General features: G+C 43.5%; 1 protein-coding gene and 1 long non-coding RNA gene across 10 annotated transcripts; one reads left to right on the top strand and one right to left on the bottom strand.

Annotated features, from left to right (window-relative positions):
• Positions 1 to 427: 427 nt before the first annotated feature.
• Positions 428 to 2,033, bottom strand: LOC130144110 (uncharacterized). Its single transcript, XR_008820011.1, has 2 exons — positions 1,901 to 2,033; positions 428 to 1,305 (listed from the first exon to the last, which is right to left on the bottom strand). It is a non-coding gene; the product is annotated as an uncharacterized LOC130144110 (long non-coding RNA).
• Positions 1,973 to 21,298, top strand: ANKRD42 (ankyrin repeat domain 42). Of its 9 annotated transcripts, none has more exons than XM_056327246.1 (14): positions 1,979 to 2,185; positions 2,909 to 3,007; positions 3,782 to 5,201; positions 6,764 to 6,871; positions 7,191 to 7,310; positions 7,898 to 8,033; positions 11,480 to 11,680; positions 12,444 to 12,569; positions 14,090 to 14,195; positions 14,802 to 14,977; positions 15,377 to 15,503; positions 18,315 to 18,459; positions 19,231 to 19,295; positions 21,027 to 21,298. In XM_056327246.1, the coding sequence occupies exons 3-14, from the start codon at positions 5,013 to 5,015 to the stop codon at positions 21,070 to 21,072; spliced, it is 1,545 nt and encodes a 514-aa protein (XP_056183221.1). In that variant the 5' UTR covers positions 1,979 to 2,185; positions 2,909 to 3,007; positions 3,782 to 5,012; the 3' UTR covers positions 21,073 to 21,298. The 9 variants fall into 9 exon arrangements, 8 of the variants coding, with proteins under 8 accessions (XP_056183223.1, XP_056183221.1, XP_056183219.1 ...); XM_056327244.1 differs by having other exon boundaries at positions 3,392 to 5,201; XM_056327245.1 differs by having other exon boundaries at positions 2,909 to 3,155.
• Positions 21,299 to 21,587: the final 289 nt, after the last annotated feature.

Genomic DNA, 21,587 nt, shown 5'->3' with positions numbered 1-21,587 from the left:
CACACCATCAAATGAAGACAGTGTTTCTGTACTTTTTTCAGTTTAAATGGAACTAAAAACTTTTGCTCAATAACATTCAGAAAAATGAAAGCAAATAACTTCCTTCAGTTGTCCCATAGGTGGGTTATCAAGGGAGGCAGTGCAGGAACTTCTCAGACAGACAACCCTAAGTTTCTTTTCTTCTTAAACTTATTTGAACAAAATTTACATATCCAGAATTTAAAAAAAAAAAAAGACAAAAAAAAAAACAAAACAAAGAAAACCAACAACAACAAAAAAACCCCCACAACCAAAAAGACAGTTCTGGGTAGAAGGGGCAGATTTAACAAACCAACTGGAGTGCTTGATAGTGAACACAAGTGCCAACAAACAATTAACAAACCAGGATGCCTGGTAGTTAAGACTTTTTTTTTTTTTTTTTCCTCCATTAGTCAAACACCTAAGAATTTAATACAGCTGAACACTTTTCTTTACATTACAGGGGGGAATGAATGTAAGAATGCTCATTTGAAACATGGTTAACTTTTTTTTTTGTTGCTTATGACTGGACTTAGATGGTTAAACCAGATATCCTGAGATGTTATTATTTCTTAAATGTAATAAAGAAAATTAAGCATATATTTTGAGTGTGATTCTTTCCTTTCAGTAGCGGGTTTGTGTGGCTGGTATCTTTATGGGATTGGAAATAATCATATGGTTGTGTGTTGTAGGAGAATGTGTGTTTAATGATTGATTCACTCTGCCATATATATATATAGCGCATATTTTTAGAGCTGCTGGGAGCAAGACCTAAGCACTAAAAGTCAAAGCAATGTCACAGTCCTACTATATGACTCTTGCAGTGAGGGTACTTGGGAGATCAGAATTCGCCCTGATTGTATGATGTAAGTAGAAATTCAGCTTGTGAAGGTGATTTTGCTGTTGCCTGCAATACTTTTTCCCATCTTCACAACCGGGTTTCAAGCAGTTTAAGTCTTCGACTCTCATATTAAGGTTGTAGTAATAGTTGCAAGTGTGCCCTGCTGCAGATGTCAGCTTCAAAAGTGTCTTTCAATTGGGGAAAGTCTAGAGGAGCAAAAATACTTGGGAGATTGATGGAGGGCGAGTCAGTCCTTATTGCAGGGTGTGTGGCTGCTGGCTGTGCTGTGAGCAGTTACTGGTGCATTAACTGTTGCAACTTCATCTTGGAGCAGGGATGTTTGGCGCAATTGGCAGTTTGTATCCTGGAATACTGTCAACTTCTGAATCATGCAAACTGAAATGCAGGGGAGACTGAGCAGAGATGTGATGTTTTCATGCAGAAGGCTGTTGGAAAAAGAAAACAAATTGCTAGGAATAGAACAGAAAGATACCTGTAAGTTGCAGCGAGAAGATTTATGGCCACTTTCTAATAATGAAGATAATTAAGCTCTAATTTGGGCCTGTCTTGGTCCATGTAATTATCAAGGCACACCTGTAAACGTGATGGGTTCATCCTGCTTGGAAGTGGGGCTCTGGAAATGCAGGGTGCTTTCTTTGCCCCATCAGGGGAACCTGGCTGCCCTCCTGGCTCCAGCTGGGTTTCACCGAGGGTCTGAGGAGCGGGGAAAAGCCCACCCCCCTGTGAGCACCCTAGCGCGGGGGGGTGGGGGGGGTGGGGGGGTTCAGCGTCTACAAATCGGGACTGGAGTCTGATGGCCCCGCTGGGAGCATGAACAGGCTCAATACCTCCTGGTCAACGCAGCACCGATGGCTTCAGAGATCAGAACAGGTACTTGGTGGTGACACCTCCCTGGGGAATGCAGTGAAGACACAGCCCTAGGGCTGCCAAAAAGCACCGCAAGGCAGCGCGGGTGTGTCGTTCCCCCCCCCCCCCCGCCATCCCTTCCCTGCTGCACTGCCCCTCCTGCCCGTCCCGTACCTCAGGCGGGCGGCGGGCAGCGCTCCCGGCCTGGCCGCCATGGCTGCCCCTCGCTCCGCGCCGGGCACGCGCCGCCCTGCCCGCCATTTTCCTCCCGCCGCCGCCTCCCCGCGGCCCGGCGAGCCCGGGGGAAGCGCACGCCGTGCCCATAGTAACCCCTCCGCGGCGCCGGGCGCGGGGAGGAGGAGGAGGAGGAGGAGGAGGAGGGCGCAGGCTCCCGGCGAGAGCGGCGGCCTCCCAGCCGCTTCTGCTGTGAGGGGCCGCCGGCCGCCTCCCCTCCGGCCGGTGAGACTTGTTCGCCTGCGCTCCTTCCCCCCGCTTTCCTTCCCGGAGGCCTTGGGGCTGCCCCGCCGGCCCCCGAGCGCCGCGCTGGTGCTGGCAGGCGGCAGCAGCGGCCCGTCTCCTGGCCGCGGCGTGAGGGGAAAGTTCCGTTGGCCGGCGCCGCCATGACGGGGCCGCCCGCTGCCGCGCTGCCCTGGCTCAGCCTTTCCTCAGGGATTTTGCCCGAAATCCTCGGCCTGTGCCACGGGGCGCCGCTGGGACCCACGGGTCGCTCTGTATTGGCCAGACGCGGGGGGGAAGGCGGGTAGCGGCGGCCGTGAGCCCCGCGTCAGCCGGCCGGGCCTGCGCTCCCCGGGCTGGCGGGGCCCGCGGCGTCGGGTCGGCGGGGGCCGCGGCCTCCCCTCGCCCCAGGCGCTGCTGCCGAGACCTGCTGCAGAGGGGTGGGCTTGTGTCTTACAGAAACTCTGGAAAGCCTCAGGTTCTCGCATTGCCCTGTTCTGAGCCGTATTCTTCGTCACTTAATTTCTTTAATTGGGTTTTAGGCAGATACCCGTCTCAAAACGCTCACTTTCTGCAAAGGAATTATCTTAGAACATCCAATGGGCATTTGATAGCAGTTTTGATTAAAAAATTGCATGAAGTTACGGAACCTATACTTCACTTTCAAAAACGAGGTATTTTTTACAGAATTCATGTTAACAGCTGTTTACTGAATTTCCATCCCAGGACAGTGCCTTTGGCTAGTTCATGGTGGCCTGTGCCAAGAAGCCATGCAGAAGCACTTGGCGTTGAACTCCATACAGTTGTAGGTCTCCAGTGGGAGAGGTGAGACAATTCACTTTGCTGGCCAGCCTTGTCATTTGCTTTTCTTCTGGATTTAAAAAAAAAAAGGCATTACCTTGAACTTGCTGTACTGGGACATTGTGTTAAACACAGTACTTTGGCAAGTAGTGTAACCGGATCTTCCTCTCATGTAAGTCTGTATAATTGTGTTACAGTCTGTAACTGTCACTTGGCGATGAGAAATTACTCCCTTGTGGGAAAATTATGGCCTGGTGATATTGTCTCTTTAAAAAAACCAACTCAAACCACAAAACATACTTAAATATTTTTCAGAAACATGAACTAGATGACCTCCTGAGGTCCCTTCCAATCTGAATCATTCTGTGTTCCTACACTGCTGCTGTTTGCTCATACAGTATCTTGCAGGATAGAGTCCCGGTTCCTTGCTGAAACCGCTTTGTGCAGGGCAGCAATGCAGCCTGCTGAGCTGGGGGAGGTGGCAGTGGAGTGATACACAGCCACAAGATCAAGTGCTGCATTACAGCATGGGGTGTGTTACAGTCAGGCTGGATTATTGAAACAGCTTCAGCCCTCTTCCTCTGTGGCAACCCTAAATCTGCCTGAGCACTACTATCACGCTACACATTACAGGAAAATAGGAACTGGTAAACTGCGAAGGCTGTTTTGAATTGTATGTAGTACTTTTTTACATATACCACAAACATGTTCATGCAATATCTCATTCATGTTCTTTAACACTTTTTAATCTCAAATTGCATAACAATTTTTACTACTACTACCATTTCTTCTCCACAGGTGGAAAAACTGAGGCACTAATACCTTAAGACCTACATTTTCATTTGTACAAATTGTACAATGTACAAATCATTTCAGGATTGCTTGACTTGCCAGACAGTAGCCTACCTCTTCAAGACTTTTAACAGTGTGAAGTCTAATCAAACAGTGTTACTGCATTTTGGTACTGTAATGATGACTACTGTAGAAGGTGATTACTAATTATTTTAGGTTCCTCTTATGCTTGACTATCTGAAGTTAGCCCCCTCAGCTGTTAGATCTACTTACAACACGTTATTTCTGTTTGCAAGTTTTGGCAACATACCAAGATGTTGCAAGGGGGTTTGGATGTGTGACTCCCATTGTTTCCAGTTACATAGTTAATCAGTGGAAAGGCCTGAAGGAGAACACAGGTTATTTGTTCCCATGGCCTGGTCGTGGATTTTTTTTTTTTTTTACCCAACTGCTTCTACATTTAGGATTTGATCCTGTGCCATTGAAGTCAGTGAAAATGTTATTAACTTTGGTGGGAGCAAAATATCAGACTGCTAACAAAGTGAGCTGTGACAGAGCAATGGTGTAGCTCTAGTGAGAGAGCAACGCCGGATGACTAACATGTCGTACGAAGAACTGCTTTTGTACAGCAGCTTTAATTTTGACATCAGTTTGTCCTGAAGCTGGTCTGTGTAGTTCAGTCAAGAGCAATTGTGTAGTATGCTCACTTGGTGAAGGATCTGGTGCCCTCCACTGTGATATGCCATGCTGTGCCAAGTCCTTAGGCAGCCAGCGGCAGAGGCATGGCTGTGTGAAGCACCTGGGAAGTGATGGCTGACAGCTTGTTTGCACAAGTGAGAAGCCTCCCTGGTGTCATACTTGAAAATGTGATTGATGAAAGAGTTTGTGATGCCCACAGGTTTGGAAGAGAGCCAGTGTCGGGGTGGACCTGCTCCAGCATTTGCATACATACATGGAGTAGCTCTGCTTCCCGCTCTTGCTGTGCTTCTTGTCATCTTTCTTTTGGGTCTTACTCTTTTGGACCTTTTTCTGGGGTTGCAGAGGGCATGGCTGTCTCAGGTTTTTGCATATTGCTCTGTTTCTGACAAACAGAAGTGTCTTAGGATTCCTGCTGGTATGAATCTCAATCTCATGAAGTTAGTCTGAACATTTTGGTTGGTTCCTGTGAAGCTGACACACTGATGTTTCTTTGATTCATCAGTTATTTCCTATCTCTAAAATGTTACTGAACTGACTAATGCCCTTTTCTTATTCCTCAGTACCTGTCAAGAAGAAGCAAAATTATACTTCCGTGCATGAGGCAGTGAAAGCTGGTGATGTAGAACATCTTGCATCAATGATAAAAAATGGAGCCGATATTAATGAGGTGGATTTAGTCCACAAATTCACACCATTGCAATGTGCTGCCCACTCTGGAAGTCTGGAGGTAAAATATGGTAGTGTTCAGACACAGCAAGGTTTTTTTTTTCTTTGGGAGAGGCTGGACCCAAAAATGCTAGCTTTGATCAAGCTAAATCAATAATTTTCTGCCTGTTTTTCTCATTAAATATATTAACCAAGAGCAGAAGTATGGGATTTTAGGTTTTTATTTTCTCTTTTTGAAGCCCCAGGCAGTTTACGTTGTCAATATTGCCAGATTTTACAAAAATCAGTCATTTTCTTACTCTGAGCAAAATGTGCCTTATGGCATCCCTTCCAGACTCATGATCTTCTTTTGTCCCTGTTGTGTTTTCCCCTTCTCTTGGGACACCTAGAAAATGCTGTAGGATGTGTAAAATGTTCAGAGGGTGATTAAAACAGAGAGTGAGAAGTGACATGAAAACATGTTCATTCGGTTTACCAATGTCCTGTCCCATGCCTTATTTTCTATAGAAATAGTCTTAAAACATTTTATTTTAATAAATGAAGACATTGAGTATTGATGGAGAAATCAGAAGGTGCTTGCTTGAATGTTTTAAACTTCCAGCAGGACTGAATTGCTGTATTCAGCACAATGTTCCCCTTCTTGTTGCAGCCTCCTTGTACAATCTTTACAGCAATCTAACCTTGACGCAACAAGGCCATGAATAACCACATAAAAATTCATGTCCCAGAGGAAAGAATGTAAAGTTCTTGCTAAACTCAATAAGTGCAATGCTGTTTCTGGAATGTAAAGGAATTGTCAAGAAAATGCTGATCATCGTGTTGTCAACCCTAAAAATAGATTGCTTATCTACCCTTTTCTGCCTCTATAAATTCTGCCATTTTTTAGTCGAATCTCCTACTTTGCAATCAATGTGTTAGACTTTATTGAATTATCTGTCATGGTTTTGTCACTAGGCTTCTTGGTGGAGACAGTGGAGGAACTGTAGCTGTAGGCTGGCCTGAAAGAAGATAATAAGTCATAATAATATATAGTAAGAAGTTTTAATGGGTCTTCTAGCTGTTTTTGGATAGTTCATAAAGCTTTCCATTGTGAGCAATAATGCCTACTGGAAAAAGGCAAATAAAACAAATGTAGGCCATGGAAGGATGCAAAGAGAAATGTGATTATGTACACCTGAGGAGCCTAATAAATTAAATGAGGCTTTAGATTTGTCACATGGTATTTTTCCTGCCAGTAATTTTAGCTGGAATTCAAATGAGCATGTTTGCATTGTTTCTTCCAATTCTTTCACCTCATGCCACGTGAATACTCTCACAGATTACATTTTAAATCTGGAAGAGTAAAATTAAGAAGCCATACTGTAAAATCAGTGCTGGGATGTGAATTAATAGGTTATTTGCACATTTTGTACCCTTGGGTGAAAACTGGAAAGTATAACTTACCTGTAACTGCCTAATGCACAAATACCTGGCTAAGGCATCCTCTGGGGTGTTGTATTTCCATAATGACGTATTCCAATACTGTTTTGAAATGTAGCATTGACTGATAAATTAGGACTTAAAATGTGCTTCAGATACATAAGAAAAATAGTTAAATAAAAACCTTTGGTTTTGGTTGAGCAGTGCCTTCACTGGTTGCTCTGGTATGGAGCTGATACAACACATGTAACTGTCAGAGGGTGGACAGCAGCTCACCTTGCAGCTATCCGAGGGCAGGATGCTTGCATGCAGGTACGTATAGATACTCACTCTCAAGCAAAAGTAAGTAGAGCAGACCTTCAGTCTGGACAAATTCATTATGAAGATCAGCTGAGAGCTCCTAATGGAGCTATGAGCATCTTGTCTTGATGTCTTTACCTCTGAAATCAAGTCACTCTAGTTAAAACCACTCCACTCGTTTGTGCTGTCTGTGCAAACACGTTTATTTTGTGCACTCTCAGGGCCTTGGGGTCAGGCCAAGGTTATCCTGCTGATTGTCTGAAGTCATCTTTCTTGGCAATGTTTGCTTTTTCAGCTGGTGAACCGAGCTTTTACTTTGCATTTCTTTTAGGCTTTGTTAATAAATGGAGTAAATGCAGAAGCTCAAGATGATTGTGGGTGCACACCGTCACACTTAGCTGCAGCCCATGGGAGGTCTTACACCTTGCAAACCATACTGCGAAGTGGAGCGGTGAGAGACTCTTACCCGCAGTTCCCTAGCGCAAAGCCAGAATCTGGTATCTTTTTCCAAACCAAACTCTCCCTAGCTTAAACTGAGATTTAAGACTGTGGATTAATTACTGTTGGTGAATTCATTTTTAGAGTAAATTTTCTTTTTTTTTTTTTATTGTAAGATATGTTAGGGAAATGATCCAAAAATCTGGAGAGAATAAAGTGAGTAAACCACATTCCACTGAGGGTGTCATTAAATGAAAATCAGGTGCTGTGGTGGTTGTGATTTTTTGCATTGTATGTATCTTCTATAGTAAATGAGACAAAAACTTAAAAAAAAAATAATCCAGATGAATATTTAAGGAATAATGACCAAAGCAGTGATAGAAGTATGTCTAAAAATGCACATTTTATCTGTGTATTATTTAAATAAACCCAAGAACCTGGAAAAAGTACATGTCTTGGAACAGGAACTGCATATGTAGCATGAACTTTGTTATTTGATTTAAATAATTTGACACAATGAACAGCTGATTCCTATTTATAAAATTTGTCTTGTGTCTAAGATTCATAAATGAATGCATTAACCTGCTGCTTTCATTTTAGAATGTGAATGCTTCGGACAGGAATGACTGGAAGCCTGTTCATTATGCTGCTTTTCATGGTCGTTTGGGGTGTTTGCAGCTTCTTGTTAGATGGGGAGCATGTATAGATGATGTGGATAACAAAGGAAACCTTCCAGGTATATCAGGATAAATCACACATTTTTTAACCTTTGGTTTACAGTTGTGTTATGTGATAATTGTAGCAAACTACACACCTGCAGGATTTGCTGTTTGATTCCATGCAATCAACATGGGTTTTCCATTTTTATAATGATGAGGGGTTTTATAAAATCCAAAGTATTTACCTGTTGGGGCAGTGTCCTGTTATCTGCTGCTGCTGGCAGGGATCAGAGCTCATGGGTGCTGGAGTAGGGAGCAGGCTGAGCCTAGCTGAGAGCGCTGTGTAGGTAGGCAGCATCTCCTATCCATGTGGTGGAGCGCATGTGCCAAGGAGGTCACAGGAGGAGAAGGGTAAGTGGGAAGGAGGCAGTTTCAGCTGCTGTGTGCTTCATTTTGAATCTGTGCCAGCCTTTAATGGCTATGCCAGTGTGATCGGATTCTGGCATGTTCATATGCAGGTTTTTGTATGCCACTGTTTCTTAACTGATTTGGTAAAAGCCTTGTTCTCATTTACCTGTGATTGCTTCATCTTGGTTTCTGGGATACCAGTATTTCTGTATTATCTGTATGGTATTTCTGTATTACCTGTAATCTGTACTCTGTACTCTTTTTGTAATCATGAGCACAAAAAATGGGCAGTATTTATTCCTTGCTTTTCATAGTTTCTCCAGTGTCCCTCTGCCTACCACTCTGCCTCAATATCCACTGTAAAGTGAATGGTATTGCTCGTACCCTGGGTTCTCCTTGCATCCTTTCCCTTTTAGCGTTTTCCTTCTTATGGTTTATCACGTTATTTCTTCCAAATTGCATACTTTTTCCCTCTGTGATTTGTATGAAGTTATCTTTTTAAATCCCTTCTTAAAATCTTTTACCCTCTATTAAGCACCACTTACCTAGTAAACTGGTATCTGTGTTCTGTTTTGCAAACCTGGGTCTTGATAAAGGATGTCCATCCCAGCAGGACATCTGATGTATTAGCAATAAGGGGTCATGATATGAGGCACCCTGGTGGCAGCATAGAAGGTAGCTTTATTTGTATTTGTGAGCATTTCCCTGATAACGGACTTCTGTGAAGAGATAGCAAATGCCAGCACAGCTCTACTTAAATGCTCTGTCTATACTGATTAGTAGAAAATTGGTTTTGTTGTTATTTTGTCATCTACAGAAGCTTGATCCTCCAGCCTTTGTTCTGTTTCATTTGATCATATTATCATCCAAAAGAAAGAAAATGCTTTGAAACATTGCTAGTAAAAGATTAATAGAAGCGGTGTGCTGTACAGATCAGCTTTTCCTCAGCTTGTGAAACAGCAAGTGAACTTAAATCATCTTTACGTACTTCAGCTTCAAGATGAGCTGGACAGTGCTATAGTCTTTCCTAAGAGAATACTGAAGCAAATTCACTGAGGTTGCAATGCCATACACCTAAAACTGAAAAACTGGCTGCACCTTTTGCGCATGTGTATTATAGCAGAGGCTTTGATTACCTCTAATCATGCTAATGTTTTGGAAGAACTGTGGCTCAATCAATGTACAGAACAGGCTGTGCTTAGTAATTCAACATCTTGTTTTTTCTCTGTATTTGTTTTTTTTTGGCCGTATCCATGCTTCCTTTATTGCTCAGTAGTTAAACCTGTTCTAAATATAGCATTAATTTAATTATAGTGCAACATCTGAATTTTTCATAGGCACTGGTTTTTCACTTGTGACTTTGAGAAGAGTGAGTAGTGTGTTAGACTGATTTTATAAAAGGCGAGATGAAACACAGAGAAGTTGGGCTGCCAACACCAGCCACCCACTGCCTATTTGTGATGGCAGAGACAAGGTTTTTCAAAGTTTTCAGCACTAAGCTGCATATTTTGTGTTAACATCACAGTACCCTTTGGCTTTAGTTTCAACTGCAAGTGCTCAGCATGCCTGAGGATGGTGCGGCACAGTTAGACATTGGGCACTAGCTAAGAAACACACAGGTTAAAAGCTACTTAGGAAAAGCTTCTTCATGGATCTTCCACAGCATTCCACTGAAACTGTGCAAAAAGACACGGAAAGAATTCAACTCTTTAATCTATTTTCCCCTTGCCACCTTTGCAGAAAATGTTGAGCTTTTCTGACCTCTTTCTGCACAGGAAAGACATCTGATTAAAAAAAAAGTTTCATCCCAAAAGGTGAAGTTTTATCCCTAAGATTTTAGGTATCTGAAAGTGGATTCATAAGGGTTGAGTCAGTTTTTCACCAGCAGACTGGTAATCAGTACTTACCTTTAACAAGGTATCTCTTCTATTCACTTATCCCTGAGTAACTAACTCACTGAATAAAATTAGGACAATGGGGAAAACTGCTCTGATTTCAGTGAAGCTCAAGATTTTGTTGCATTAAATTTTAGCAATCTTCTGTACCAAACTATTGTCATCTTACTGTAAAATCAATATCCATCACCTTTTAAAGCAATTATGCTCTGGTAGGCTGTGGATGGTTTGCAGTAGAGAATTTGCATGTGCCAAAAATGGTGACTTTTATTTCCTGGGTACATTGTTTATTAATTATGAAGATAAAGAGGTTCTTATCTGGAGACAAAATAATCATTTTGCCTCTAGAACATCAGCAAGCTTTTACAGAACGTTTTCATGGAGTGATAACACATAATAAGCGTTTATTTGGCAACTTCTTCTCGTTAATGGGACTAGAGCATACTACCAATTACAAAATAATGAACAAGTGTTTTGTACCTCTTGCACTGTTATAGGCTGAGCACTCTAGTAGTATTAAATATCTAAACCTCAGCGTAGCCTAAAGGGTCAGGGGGGAAACACTTGACCCCCACAGGGAACAGTCACTGCCACGGTGAGGTGGAGCAGCTCCTGCACGCAGCAACTATCCGCAACAAGTGTGAATAGGAGCCTCTGCCATGGGATGTGCCTTCCAATACTTTACCTGGTGAAGTGAATGTCACTGTCCTCCTTTTATAGGTGGAGTGACTGAGGGTGTGACGCAGCTTGTTTGTGGTGGCACAGTAGAGGTGGGACTAAAGTAGAAATGGTCTTAACTCCTAATCAAGGACACTGCTTGCTTGGCCCTCTGTAATGAGTATCTCTAGGACAGCAAGTCAGACAGCTGCTGAAGAGATATTTGTGTTCACAGGAAAGATGAGACCCCAGAAGTGCACTCTCCTAGCTGGTGCTCAACAGATTCTTGGCAGTATTGTCTCCTGCAAACAGCTCAGTGAGGAACTCTTCTTTGGAGATCCTATCCTTGACAGCTTTCTTTTAGCTCCTTTACGTAGAGCTGAACTCTCCTGGATAGGAGCTGTACATCCCCTATTCATGTGAGGCTGCTCCCACTTGTTGTGCAGTTTTGGATGGCTCAAGTGCTGGTAGATGAGCTAGATCTGGCTGGTGATGAGAGCGCTGGTTTCTTGGCGGGCAGCAGTGTTCCACTCTAACATACTTTATTTTTCCTTGTGCTATAGCTCATCTGGCAGCGGCAGAAGGACACTTGCATTGCTTTATGTTCTTGGTCAGTAAAATGGCCAGTGTCATGCACACGCTGAAAGCCAGGAATGACCAAGGAGAGACTCCAAGGGACTTGGCTGAACGGTTCTATAAAGATAATATTCTCCAATATATTGATAGTGTGGAAGAAGAGGGGGAGCATCCAGAGAAACAGGAAGGTGAGTATTGATAAAGATACTGTTAAAATAGGCATTGTAATTCTGTAGAAATGCTTGATTCTGAAAACTTGTATGAGCAGAAGTATAACATTTAAATTACCAATATAAGGAAGTTCTTTTCAATGCTTACTATGCTTCCTGACAGCTGAAGACTGGGATACTCAGTGTGATTTTGTAAATATCTTAGGTTTACCCATGATCAAAATAAAATGTTCAACAGACCAAGGATATTAGAACTGCACCTTTACCTCTCTACTTTTTCCAGGCGCTTGCTGTCTTTATCTGTTAGTCTTTTTTCATTATACATATATGTGTGTATGTCAGTACTCCCTGTCTGTAACAAATTACTAGAAAAATCAAATTGTCTATATGGGTAGTTTTTAAGTAAGGAGAAGTAAAATGGTTTATATATTTCATTAGACTATGCAATTCAAAATAGGCAAATCACCCCAGTTACCACCAGTAATACAACATCAACCATCAAACAAAGGTATACTTGTTATTTCAGGTTGATAAATTAATCGCTTGACTCTGTGAGATGCCTGTAGCCATAACCAAGGCATGTTCAGTCAAGTCTGTGATGAACCGTGCTAGTTAGGCAGCTGCATTTTAACTGATTAAAGGTGCGTTAACCTTGCTAACTACAGCTATGAAGTGTCCATGCATAAGTTGGTATGAGAGAGGCAAGCCATGAGAGACAAATACGAGCGTGTTTAGTGGAATTACTGTCATCTGTTTGGAAACATGTGGATTTCATTTTCAGTTTTAGCTTTCCCAGCTCATGTCGCTGCTTTCAATGGGGACTTGTTAGTGCTTAGAAGATTAGTGAGAAGAGGAGTAATCAATATTAATGAGCGGGATGATAAGGGATCCACTCTCATGCACAAAGGTCAGTAATTATGATCTGTGTTTTGGCTTGTTACTGTTTGTGGCTGGCTTGTTTACTTCGTTTTTCAAGTGCCTACTCATCAGATAAACTTCATGAAAAACAGCATCTCATTTCCTGAGGGCTCAAAAGGGCAACCCTGAAAAAAATATTTTGTGATACATGTGCGTGTAGGTGGCACTTTCAAAACAAAATAACGAAGCTGAAGTCAAGAAAGAAGAGTTTGTATTCAAGGGAAAATGACATCTAAACTGAAAACTAATTAGTTTTTTTTTATCAGGTGAGATGTGACTTTTAGAAACATTGGCTAGCTAGGTATAAGAATGAACTGTATTGCGGCTTGGACCTTTATTTACTGAACACATCAGTACTGTGGAGATGTGTCATAAAAACCACAACAAAGTCATTTGGCGGGATGCTGTGAAGGAAGGTAAACTTCTGGTATCTAACACCTTGATAAGTAGTGGAGTGCTAGCATTACAGAGAAACGGTCCTCTTTGGGGGTTTCATAGCAATGTCTGAAAGAAGAAATACGAGAAGAAGGAAACAGGGAGGTATTTTTGTAATATGGTTTTAACACTGTTTCCCACATTTATTTTTGAGTAGATATAAATGGTAGAATTTTTAAAACCATAATTGAAGTTCTCATTAAAAAAAGTGGTATGTAGTGATTTAAAAAATGTTTTCTGCATTCTTGACCACCCTCTTAGAATGGTTCTAACCTACAATTGTTTCATCCCCAATCTTTACATACAGGGTTGGTGTTATGGGCGAATACTATGGCCGATACTGTAATTTCATTTCCTTATCTCAGTAAGAAAACAAGTACAGCAAGTATCTGAAGGGGCTGCTTTCTTGAGAAAAACAGATTACAGGTTTCAGCTACACATGCTAAATGCCATCATCCGTATGTGAGACGTTGTTCCTGGTACCACGGGGTGTAAGCAGTAGCCATGCCAGGCCATATGACTAGGCCAAGCTGTTGTGTTAGGCTGCAGCTGAGAAGTGTTGCCTTGAGTGTCTGGCCCAAGAAATGAGGTACCTATAGCTCCAGCACAAAGCTCTGGCTTCTCTCCTCCATGAGACAGCACCATGCACCACAGACAGGGGCAACTAGTGTGTGTGATATATGGGAGTCCAAAGCCAGAGAGAGGTGACAGTGCTTTGCTGCAAATCTATAACATACAGGCCTTACTGCAAGGGAGCATGAGGCAGCAGTTACTTGTGTGTCTCACGTGCATGAGACTTGGCAAGTTTAGTCTAACTTGTGCTCAGGAAAAGTTGCCAGTAAATTTCTTGGACTGGAAAGAATCATGAAACCACATTGCATGATCTTCCCCAAAACTGTGTACCCCTGTGACCTGAGCATCTTGACATGTAGGCTTTTCTTGAATAGTATCTCCCCTGTGGTGTCTTAGTGAACCCAGTCTCTGGCATGTCAAATAACGACAAGAGGAGGACATTTTAGGTTCGAAACACTTCAGTTGTGTGTAACTGATCTGTGTGCACCTTCCTTCCCGTAGCTGCTGAACAGGGGCATATCCATTGCTTACGGTGGTTGATTGAAATGGGAGCTGACTGTGACATTACAAATGATGCTGGAGAGACTCCAAAGGATTTAGCCAAGAGGTAGCAGTACATATCCTATAGCTCTGTCGTTTATTTACTTACTGTTTATGTATCAATATCACATCAGCTTTGTTGGAATTAATCCTCATTTTCAGTGATGGAGTAAGACCAGATCAGGCCTATGAATTCCAGCTCTAAGTGATAAGCAAAGCTGTATTGTAGCTATAAAATATTTTAATTTTCACTTTATTTTTTTTTTTAATAAGGTCAGACATAAAAGACAAAAACTAGCTGATCTGCAGAAGGAAAGTTGTGAGCCAGTATGCTCACAGTTTGCTGTACAAAGTAAATGAGAAGTAGCAAAGGCTAGTGGATTTTTGCATTAATGAAAATAATGCAGTTTCTGATGAGATTCAGTTAAGAAATCCTGTGAAGGAAGATACCTCTGATGTAGGAGTCACTGTCATAAGATTCCACTGAGGCAGAGTTCATGCAATCAGAATACTACAAAAAGATTAACTGCTCATAGTTTGTGTACCAATGCTTCCTTTAATTCTGAAACCTACTCCGATAAATGGGAACATGAATTGTTTCAAAGAGTTTCTGTAATATGCATTTTTCCGATGATGGGCGTATTTCAGTGTAGGTTAACTGTTCTCTGTGCAGATTTGCGCAGCTGGAAGCTGTGGAACTTTTGACACAAAGAACTGGAGACAGTAACTCTAGTGATGAAGAACTAGATGCAAACAACATAAAGTTTTTTGATAGACATGGTGTGGAAGGGAGTACAGATAGCAAAGAAGATTTAACCCTGGACAAAGCAGATAAAAGGAATGCACGCAGTAAGCACTGTCTTTCCATCACTCCTTGTTTGAAAAAGCTGGTCTCAAGACATTATAGTCCTAGTTGCACAGTTTCTGCCAACTGCTGTGACTTTTTGTAAGATGAGATAGTTGACAGGATATCTGTATCATTGAACATTTAAATATACTGTGGAAAATTAGAAAGCATAGCAGAGGGCAATCAGAACGTAATTGTTACACTGCTTTAATCCCTGTTGGTGAAATCATGTTGGATTGCTACTTGTTTTTGAGATGTTTGCTGTGTGGGTGTCAGGTGTAGCTCAGTGTTTGCTGAGCAGTGTGATTTCTGCTCGGTGTTTGTGAGACTGTTTTCCAGACTTGGATTCCAGCGTGACTGTCTTCATGCATTTTACCTACCTGAAGAACTCTGTCTTACAGTGAGGGCCTATTGCAAGATTCAAGAACTTAAGCAACTTCTAGAAATTGCCTACAGCAACTACAGACAGCTGGGAGGAATAACAGAAGAGGAGAAGAAGACAAAAAAAGAAGAAAGAGATGTTGAGAAGTAAGGTTAATTTGCCCTGCTAATGTTTAACTTGGTGAGGCTTGTTTTAAAGCCTTCTTTGAGGCTAACTTACACTTAAATTGCTTTGGTCATTCTGTCTTTTCCACTTACCAACTTTAGCCAGGTGAAAAAGAAATGGAATTCAGCAATTTGTCTGATCATTTCTAAACTTCTTCCACCAGGATTAGCCCCACAGCACAACAGAAGTGTTTGATGGGTCCACACTTCTTGTGCAAGATCATATGTTTGGCCTTCAAGTTTTCCTGCAGCATATGTGCAGTAGGTCTGATAAGTTCTGGCTGTTTTGTTTGCATTGGGGATGCTAAATACATGCGTACATTTTAATAAATCTGAAAAAAGGCATTAGCCTTATCATGGCTTGGATGGAAGTGAAATTATTCACAGCAGAAATTATTCAATGACCTGCTAGATTTCAGTGTCAAGGGCAATATATTTCTATGCTCAAGAAAGCATTAGCTCATATCCAGACCACAGTAAAAAGAAATCTCAGCAAACCTGCCCCTGCACATGAAGCGCTTTTCACAATGTCTGTCTGATTTTCAGTCTCTCCATTCAATGAAAGGGTTCTGTTAGATTGGTCAGGTGATCTGATGGGCAGATTGTCTAAGTTTCAAAGAAAAGACCTTCTGTCTATCAGAGATTTAGGGCTTAAACAGTAATGCAGCATCCAAAAGACAGCTCTGTCTCCATCTCTACCTGTCAAAAGATTTGGCTACCCACTGTTCTCAGTCTCTGTAAATAACCGTGTCCATTATGTGTTTGGGTCCCCCCCAAACACTATCTTTATTTGGTCACTGAGAGGAGAGTGTATCTGGAGGGCTTGTACGCCATCAAGAAGATAGCAGATTTACCAGTCTCTGTAGGCTTGTACGCCATCAAGAAGATAGCAGATTTACCAGTCTCTGTAGGCTTGTACGCCATCAAGAAGATAGCAGATTTACCAGTCTCTGTAGGTCTGGGGCAGGTAATAGGTGTCACGTGTTGGGATTAAGTAGTTCATTTACAACCATATCTGAGCCAAGAAACGGAGGTCAGGATTTCTTTTGGTTCCAAATCACTCGGCCCAGGCTGAAAGTCCGTCTTCCTTAACTTGATATGTCTGCAGTGTACGTATCTGCCTCCCAGTTAGTTACCTTCAGCTCCTTTCTAGACTTCTTCAAGAGATGTGGGCACTTGCAGGGCATAATTAGACATGCACTTTGGGATGAGATTCATCACTTCTAGGAGTGTCTCTCTCAGCTTTAGAGGAGAGTGACCAGCTCAGATGATGCCTACGTTGGAAGGTCAGAGCAGTCTATTTACAATAATGGAAAATTCACGACTAATGGCAGAAACTAGAGTTCGTTTTGGATATTGCAGCTGCTCAAAAGCTAGCAGTGCCTATTAGAGGACTCTGATAAGGCTCTTTTTTAAGGGATTTTGCTTTCTGTGGCATGTGTGGCTAAACTAGGAAAATTGTGAGGCTCTCTGAAGGTTCTTTCTCACCTGTAGAGGCTAGAGAGCACCCCTAGCTCCACACTGGCCTTTTGAAATGGAAATACCTCTTCTCAGCATATATACCTACCCTTCTCAGGGTACCTACCTATGGATAAACACCAAGATGCTTGTATCATATGCCAGAAAACCTTATTATTTAAAAATATTTAATGACAACACCATTTTTTTAGATGAAAAGCAGGAGCTGCCACTTTGGAAGGCCACTGTAGCAGATTTTTATGTTTTCTGGTTTAGTCCAGGTTTTCTGGCTGTGAGAGGCCTGGTGTGAACTGCTGTGCCATGCTTTGACCAGACTGCCCTGCATGGAAAAAATTGCCACCATGTGTGCGCCACAGTTTTGGAGCTGTGATCATTAATCTGAAGTGTGCAAGAAGTCGGCCTGTTCCCCTGAGCTCTGAGTTCCCTGCATAAGCACGGGCTGTTCTTACAGCACCAGTAAGGCTGATACAGCTTGGTAGCTTTGGGCTGCGTGGTTCAGGAATACTTCAGTCTTGGAAATGTGGTAGCTCTTGCTGAGAGCTTTCCTGCTGTGCTGTTTGAATCCACAGGGCAGGTGTCCCCCTTTTACTGTCTTCCATCCTTGTAGCTGTTCTAATTCATCCTGATACAGAGGAGAACCAGCTCAACTCCAGATGACTCAGTTGCTGAGGTCGATTGCTGTTGTAATAAGAATATATGTGAATTATGTCTTAGCTAACCAGTTCCAGGAATCTCAATTAATTTAGGAGCCGTTGTGGGTGTGACCAATGAGATCTTGTACGACTGTTTATCAGCCAGTGCTTTGGTTTCCCTTTAGTAAGAGTCATGCAGGCTGTCATTTGAGTATTCCTCATCTGTGGCTAAGCTAATCAAAAGGATGTAGAGGTACCAGACAGAAAGGAAAAAGCTGCCCCTGCCCCTCCAGAATTCCAGTTTTTTGCTCTTTCTGTTTCATACTAACGTTTTTGCTCCTTGGGCGCTTCTCCCTCTTCCACAGCTGGAGATGGACGTGGGTTACAGCCTACCCAAGACCCTAGTGTCTGGCTCTGCGTGGGAAGACGTCTCCATCTCGTGGTCAGATTGCGCTGAGCACAGCTGCCCGCGAAGGAGGCAGAACGGCGGTCTGGGCTTGTTACAAAGGGCCTGGAGCCAGGAGCGCACCGCAGCTCACCCCAGCGCAGCTGCTGTGAGGAGTACTGCGCTGCTTTCTGCTGTGACTAACCCGTTCCTTAAAAAAGGCACAGGATGGCGTGGAGTAGCCAGGGCAGGTTTGGATGTGCTTCATGCTCCGCTTGTCTCCTTTGCTTTTGGCAGGGCTGCGAGGGAGCTGAAAGCCCAGCTGGAATATGAGCGAGTCAGGCGGGAGAAGCTGGAGAGCCAGCTGGATGACTACCGTGCTGAGATAAGTCATCTCAGAGAGTGCCTGGAGGAAACCCGCATCCTCCCTGCTGTCCCCGTGGTGAGTGCCACACAGACTTCCCATGGTGCGTGGGACAGAGGCTACTGCCCGTTGCTTGGGTGTATTTGTTCTCCCTAAGATTCGCAGGCACAGTGCTAGGAAATACTGGAGTAAATGTGCTGGCAGCTTTTAGCTTGGAACACTGAAGTGAGCAGTAGCCTTTGTCACATCCTGACAGTGTCTGTGCTGTGAAAGGGTATCAGTTTCTCCTCGCACGCTGGCAGGGAAGCACCGATATTCTTCATCTTCATATTAACAAAAGTATTAACTTCTGTACTGCATATGCAGGGACTGACAGTTCATCTTGGCTGGTACCTGAGACTGGACTGGTGCTTCAGGAGAGGTGGTGGCACCACCCCAAGGGTTTCCTGGCCTGTGGGTGCATAGAGATCACAACCATGGGTTTGTGGGATTCTGCGATACAGAAGAACACAGAGGCTTTTATGCTTTAAATTTCTTTGCTTTATTACAGATCACCAAAATAGCACAAAAATCACCACCAGCGATTTTACCTATGATTAATAAAGCAAATATAAATATATATATCTCTATCAAGCTATTACAAAATACTATTAGCAATCAATAATATGGTATCAATCAGTAGTATGGTAGCCATCAGTGGTAAAGCAACAATCAACAGATACAAACTATTGATTGGCTTAGCAGGTAAAGACAGAAGAACTCTAGCTTTTTAAAAAAGCAAATCTTGAGGATAGATCAGAAATTCACGTGCTAATTTTGGGGCAGTTCTCTGACACATAACTCCCACAGTCTGATGTGACAGTCGAAGACCCTGTTTTTCAGACCTTTGCCATCCGGTCAGTCGGCACCCTTGGGTAAGGCACCTAAATTCCTCCTGCTAGGGGTTGTGGGAACTGATGTGCAGTAACAGCATTGCTGGGTCTTCCAAGGATACAGCCAGTGGAAAGGGCTCATGGCCTTGCCAGCCTGGGCTGTTCATTGCTGTTCTCAGAGCTTTGCTTAACTTCCTTGACCGTTGCACTGCCTCGACTGCGTAACTGCTTATGGGGCCCTGCTGTAGCCAGTATCATGGCCAGGCAAGGACTCTAGTCACTGACAACATGGGTGACTCAGATACAGCTTCTTCCTCTGCCTAGGGAAGCCAGGAATACCAGTCCCAGGGATGTTCTAACCAGCACCATGTCTTGTTCTGAGAAGGAGCCATATTCATTCCCCTGCTGGCAGCTGTGCAGTGTGACCACTGTATTTCAGTATTCACTGGTCCAGAGGGAGTCAGCGACAGAAAACAGTTTTATAAGCTGATTTATTAGGGCAGTCCTGCAGGAAGGGGGAGCTGGCCTGTGCCACACGTGGAACTTTTACATTTCTTGGAGGAGAAATTGGGTTGCTGGATAAAAGGGGTAACTTCTCCAGCCAGGTTTGAGTGAGGCCCAGGTGCTTGGAGCATTCCTGCTAGATAACGGTCCTTTTCTGAGCATGATGGGGAAGAATGCTTGATGGATGCTCTGAGCAGGACACAAGCACTTTAGAGCTCAGTTTTGTCACAAATCATTTAAGCTGTGTGTGGATTTGAAATGTCTGGGCCATTTCAGGCCCCTTGAGAGCAGAGGTGATGCCACCCCTCAGCAACTGGGAGCAAGAGCTGTGGCTTGTGCTGTGCTACACATCCCCGGAAAAGGACAGAGGAATTTCTGTCCCGGGAATTTTTGTCCTGTTGCCATCATCTGGTCCCAGGCTAGCACAGCATGGCTGCATATGCAGTGTGGCCAGGTGGCATGCAGTTGCTGCAGCTCAAAGCAGCAAGGCTTTCAGGTCCCGTGGTGCCTGTGTCACACACTTGTGCAGGGTGCTGGCTTCACAGCTTATGTTCTCATGTGCCGCGTTGCGCTGTTCTTTCCATCTCTCTTCTATCCCCCTTGCCTGCCTTCTTCCTCCTGCCTCCCCTTGCAGGATTGTTCCTGTACCTTTCCTGCCCTCCCTGGGCCTTTCTTCCCTTTCCTTTAGCTGGTGCCCGCTTTCCCCCCCACCATATACAAGCTGTGATGCTCCTACAGCTGTTTGCTTCCCACTGTATCCTTGGGACTGGTCTTTTCCATACTGCTGAGACCCTCAGGTGAGCCAGGCGCCTCCACCTTTGAAAGAAAAGCCACTTTCTACTCCCCCAACTTGCTTTAAGACATTATTCATTTTACTCCCCCGGCAGGTTTAAAAATCTAGGAAAACTATGGCAATAGAGTGCCCCGTTTCTAGGGTGGAAGGGTGGCTGTAGTCAGTTTTTTTACCAGCAGCCGCCTGCAAAAGTCTAGTTGGGCGTTAGGTTTACTAGCTGGGACTGGAGACAACTTCTGTTGAGGCAGGTTTGTTTTCAAAAACTTCTGCTCCGAGTGACTGCTACAACCAAGGGGCCTCCAAATCTTACCCTGCTGTGACTGTCAGCCCGTGCCCTGGGACTACGCTCTGCCCTCGCCTTTAGATTGAACACAACGTTCTGTGGTTACACAAAGCCGTATATTTTCAAATCCTGTCTTATGAAGTAGCATGTTTCAGTAACTGCTGTTTAATGGCCACGGTGTCCTCTGTTTCAGGAAGCTGAGACCATCTCCAAGTCTTGCAAAGAGAAAAAGAAAGTAAAGAAGAAACCAGCCTGCAGCCCTGGAGGACTGTTGGTGTGAGACCACGCTGAGGAGCGAACCCCCGCGGCGGCAGGCACGCTGGGGAGGTAGAACAGCCTTATTTTAAGCAATGCAAAGTGTTTTCATAGCCCAGCTCCACAGAGGCGTTGTGGTGCTCTGCATTTCACAGAGCTATTTGTATTAGTTCTTTAGTTCTCTGGAATATAAAATATTTTTAAATCGCAGCAGCAGCAGCTTTTTTTGTTTAAGAAAAAAATCCAAAAACCACAAGGGAAAGACTTTTCCTGTCCAGGTAGTAGTTTAGCAACAGCTTTGCAAATTACAAGGTGACACTTCGAGAGTTAGCTGCAGCAACGTCATAAGCCCTTCTAGGTCTGAGAAAAGGATCCCCATCTACTAGTCTATTTAATACTGCTGCCTTAGGGTGGGGGTGGGAAGCATGTCTTACCTCTGAAAGTAATCCATTAGGACCTTCAGTGCGGAACGAGACTGGTCTCTGGGAGAACCACTTCT

The sequence above is a fragment of the Falco biarmicus genome, chromosome 2 (assembly GCF_023638135.1).
Source record: "Falco biarmicus isolate bFalBia1 chromosome 2, bFalBia1.pri, whole genome shotgun sequence".
In the NCBI taxonomy this organism is placed as follows: Eukaryota; Metazoa; Chordata; class Aves; order Falconiformes; family Falconidae; genus Falco; species Falco biarmicus.
The sequence above is the reverse complement of the archived record's forward strand: the minus strand, read 5'-3'. Positions and strand labels throughout refer to the sequence as shown.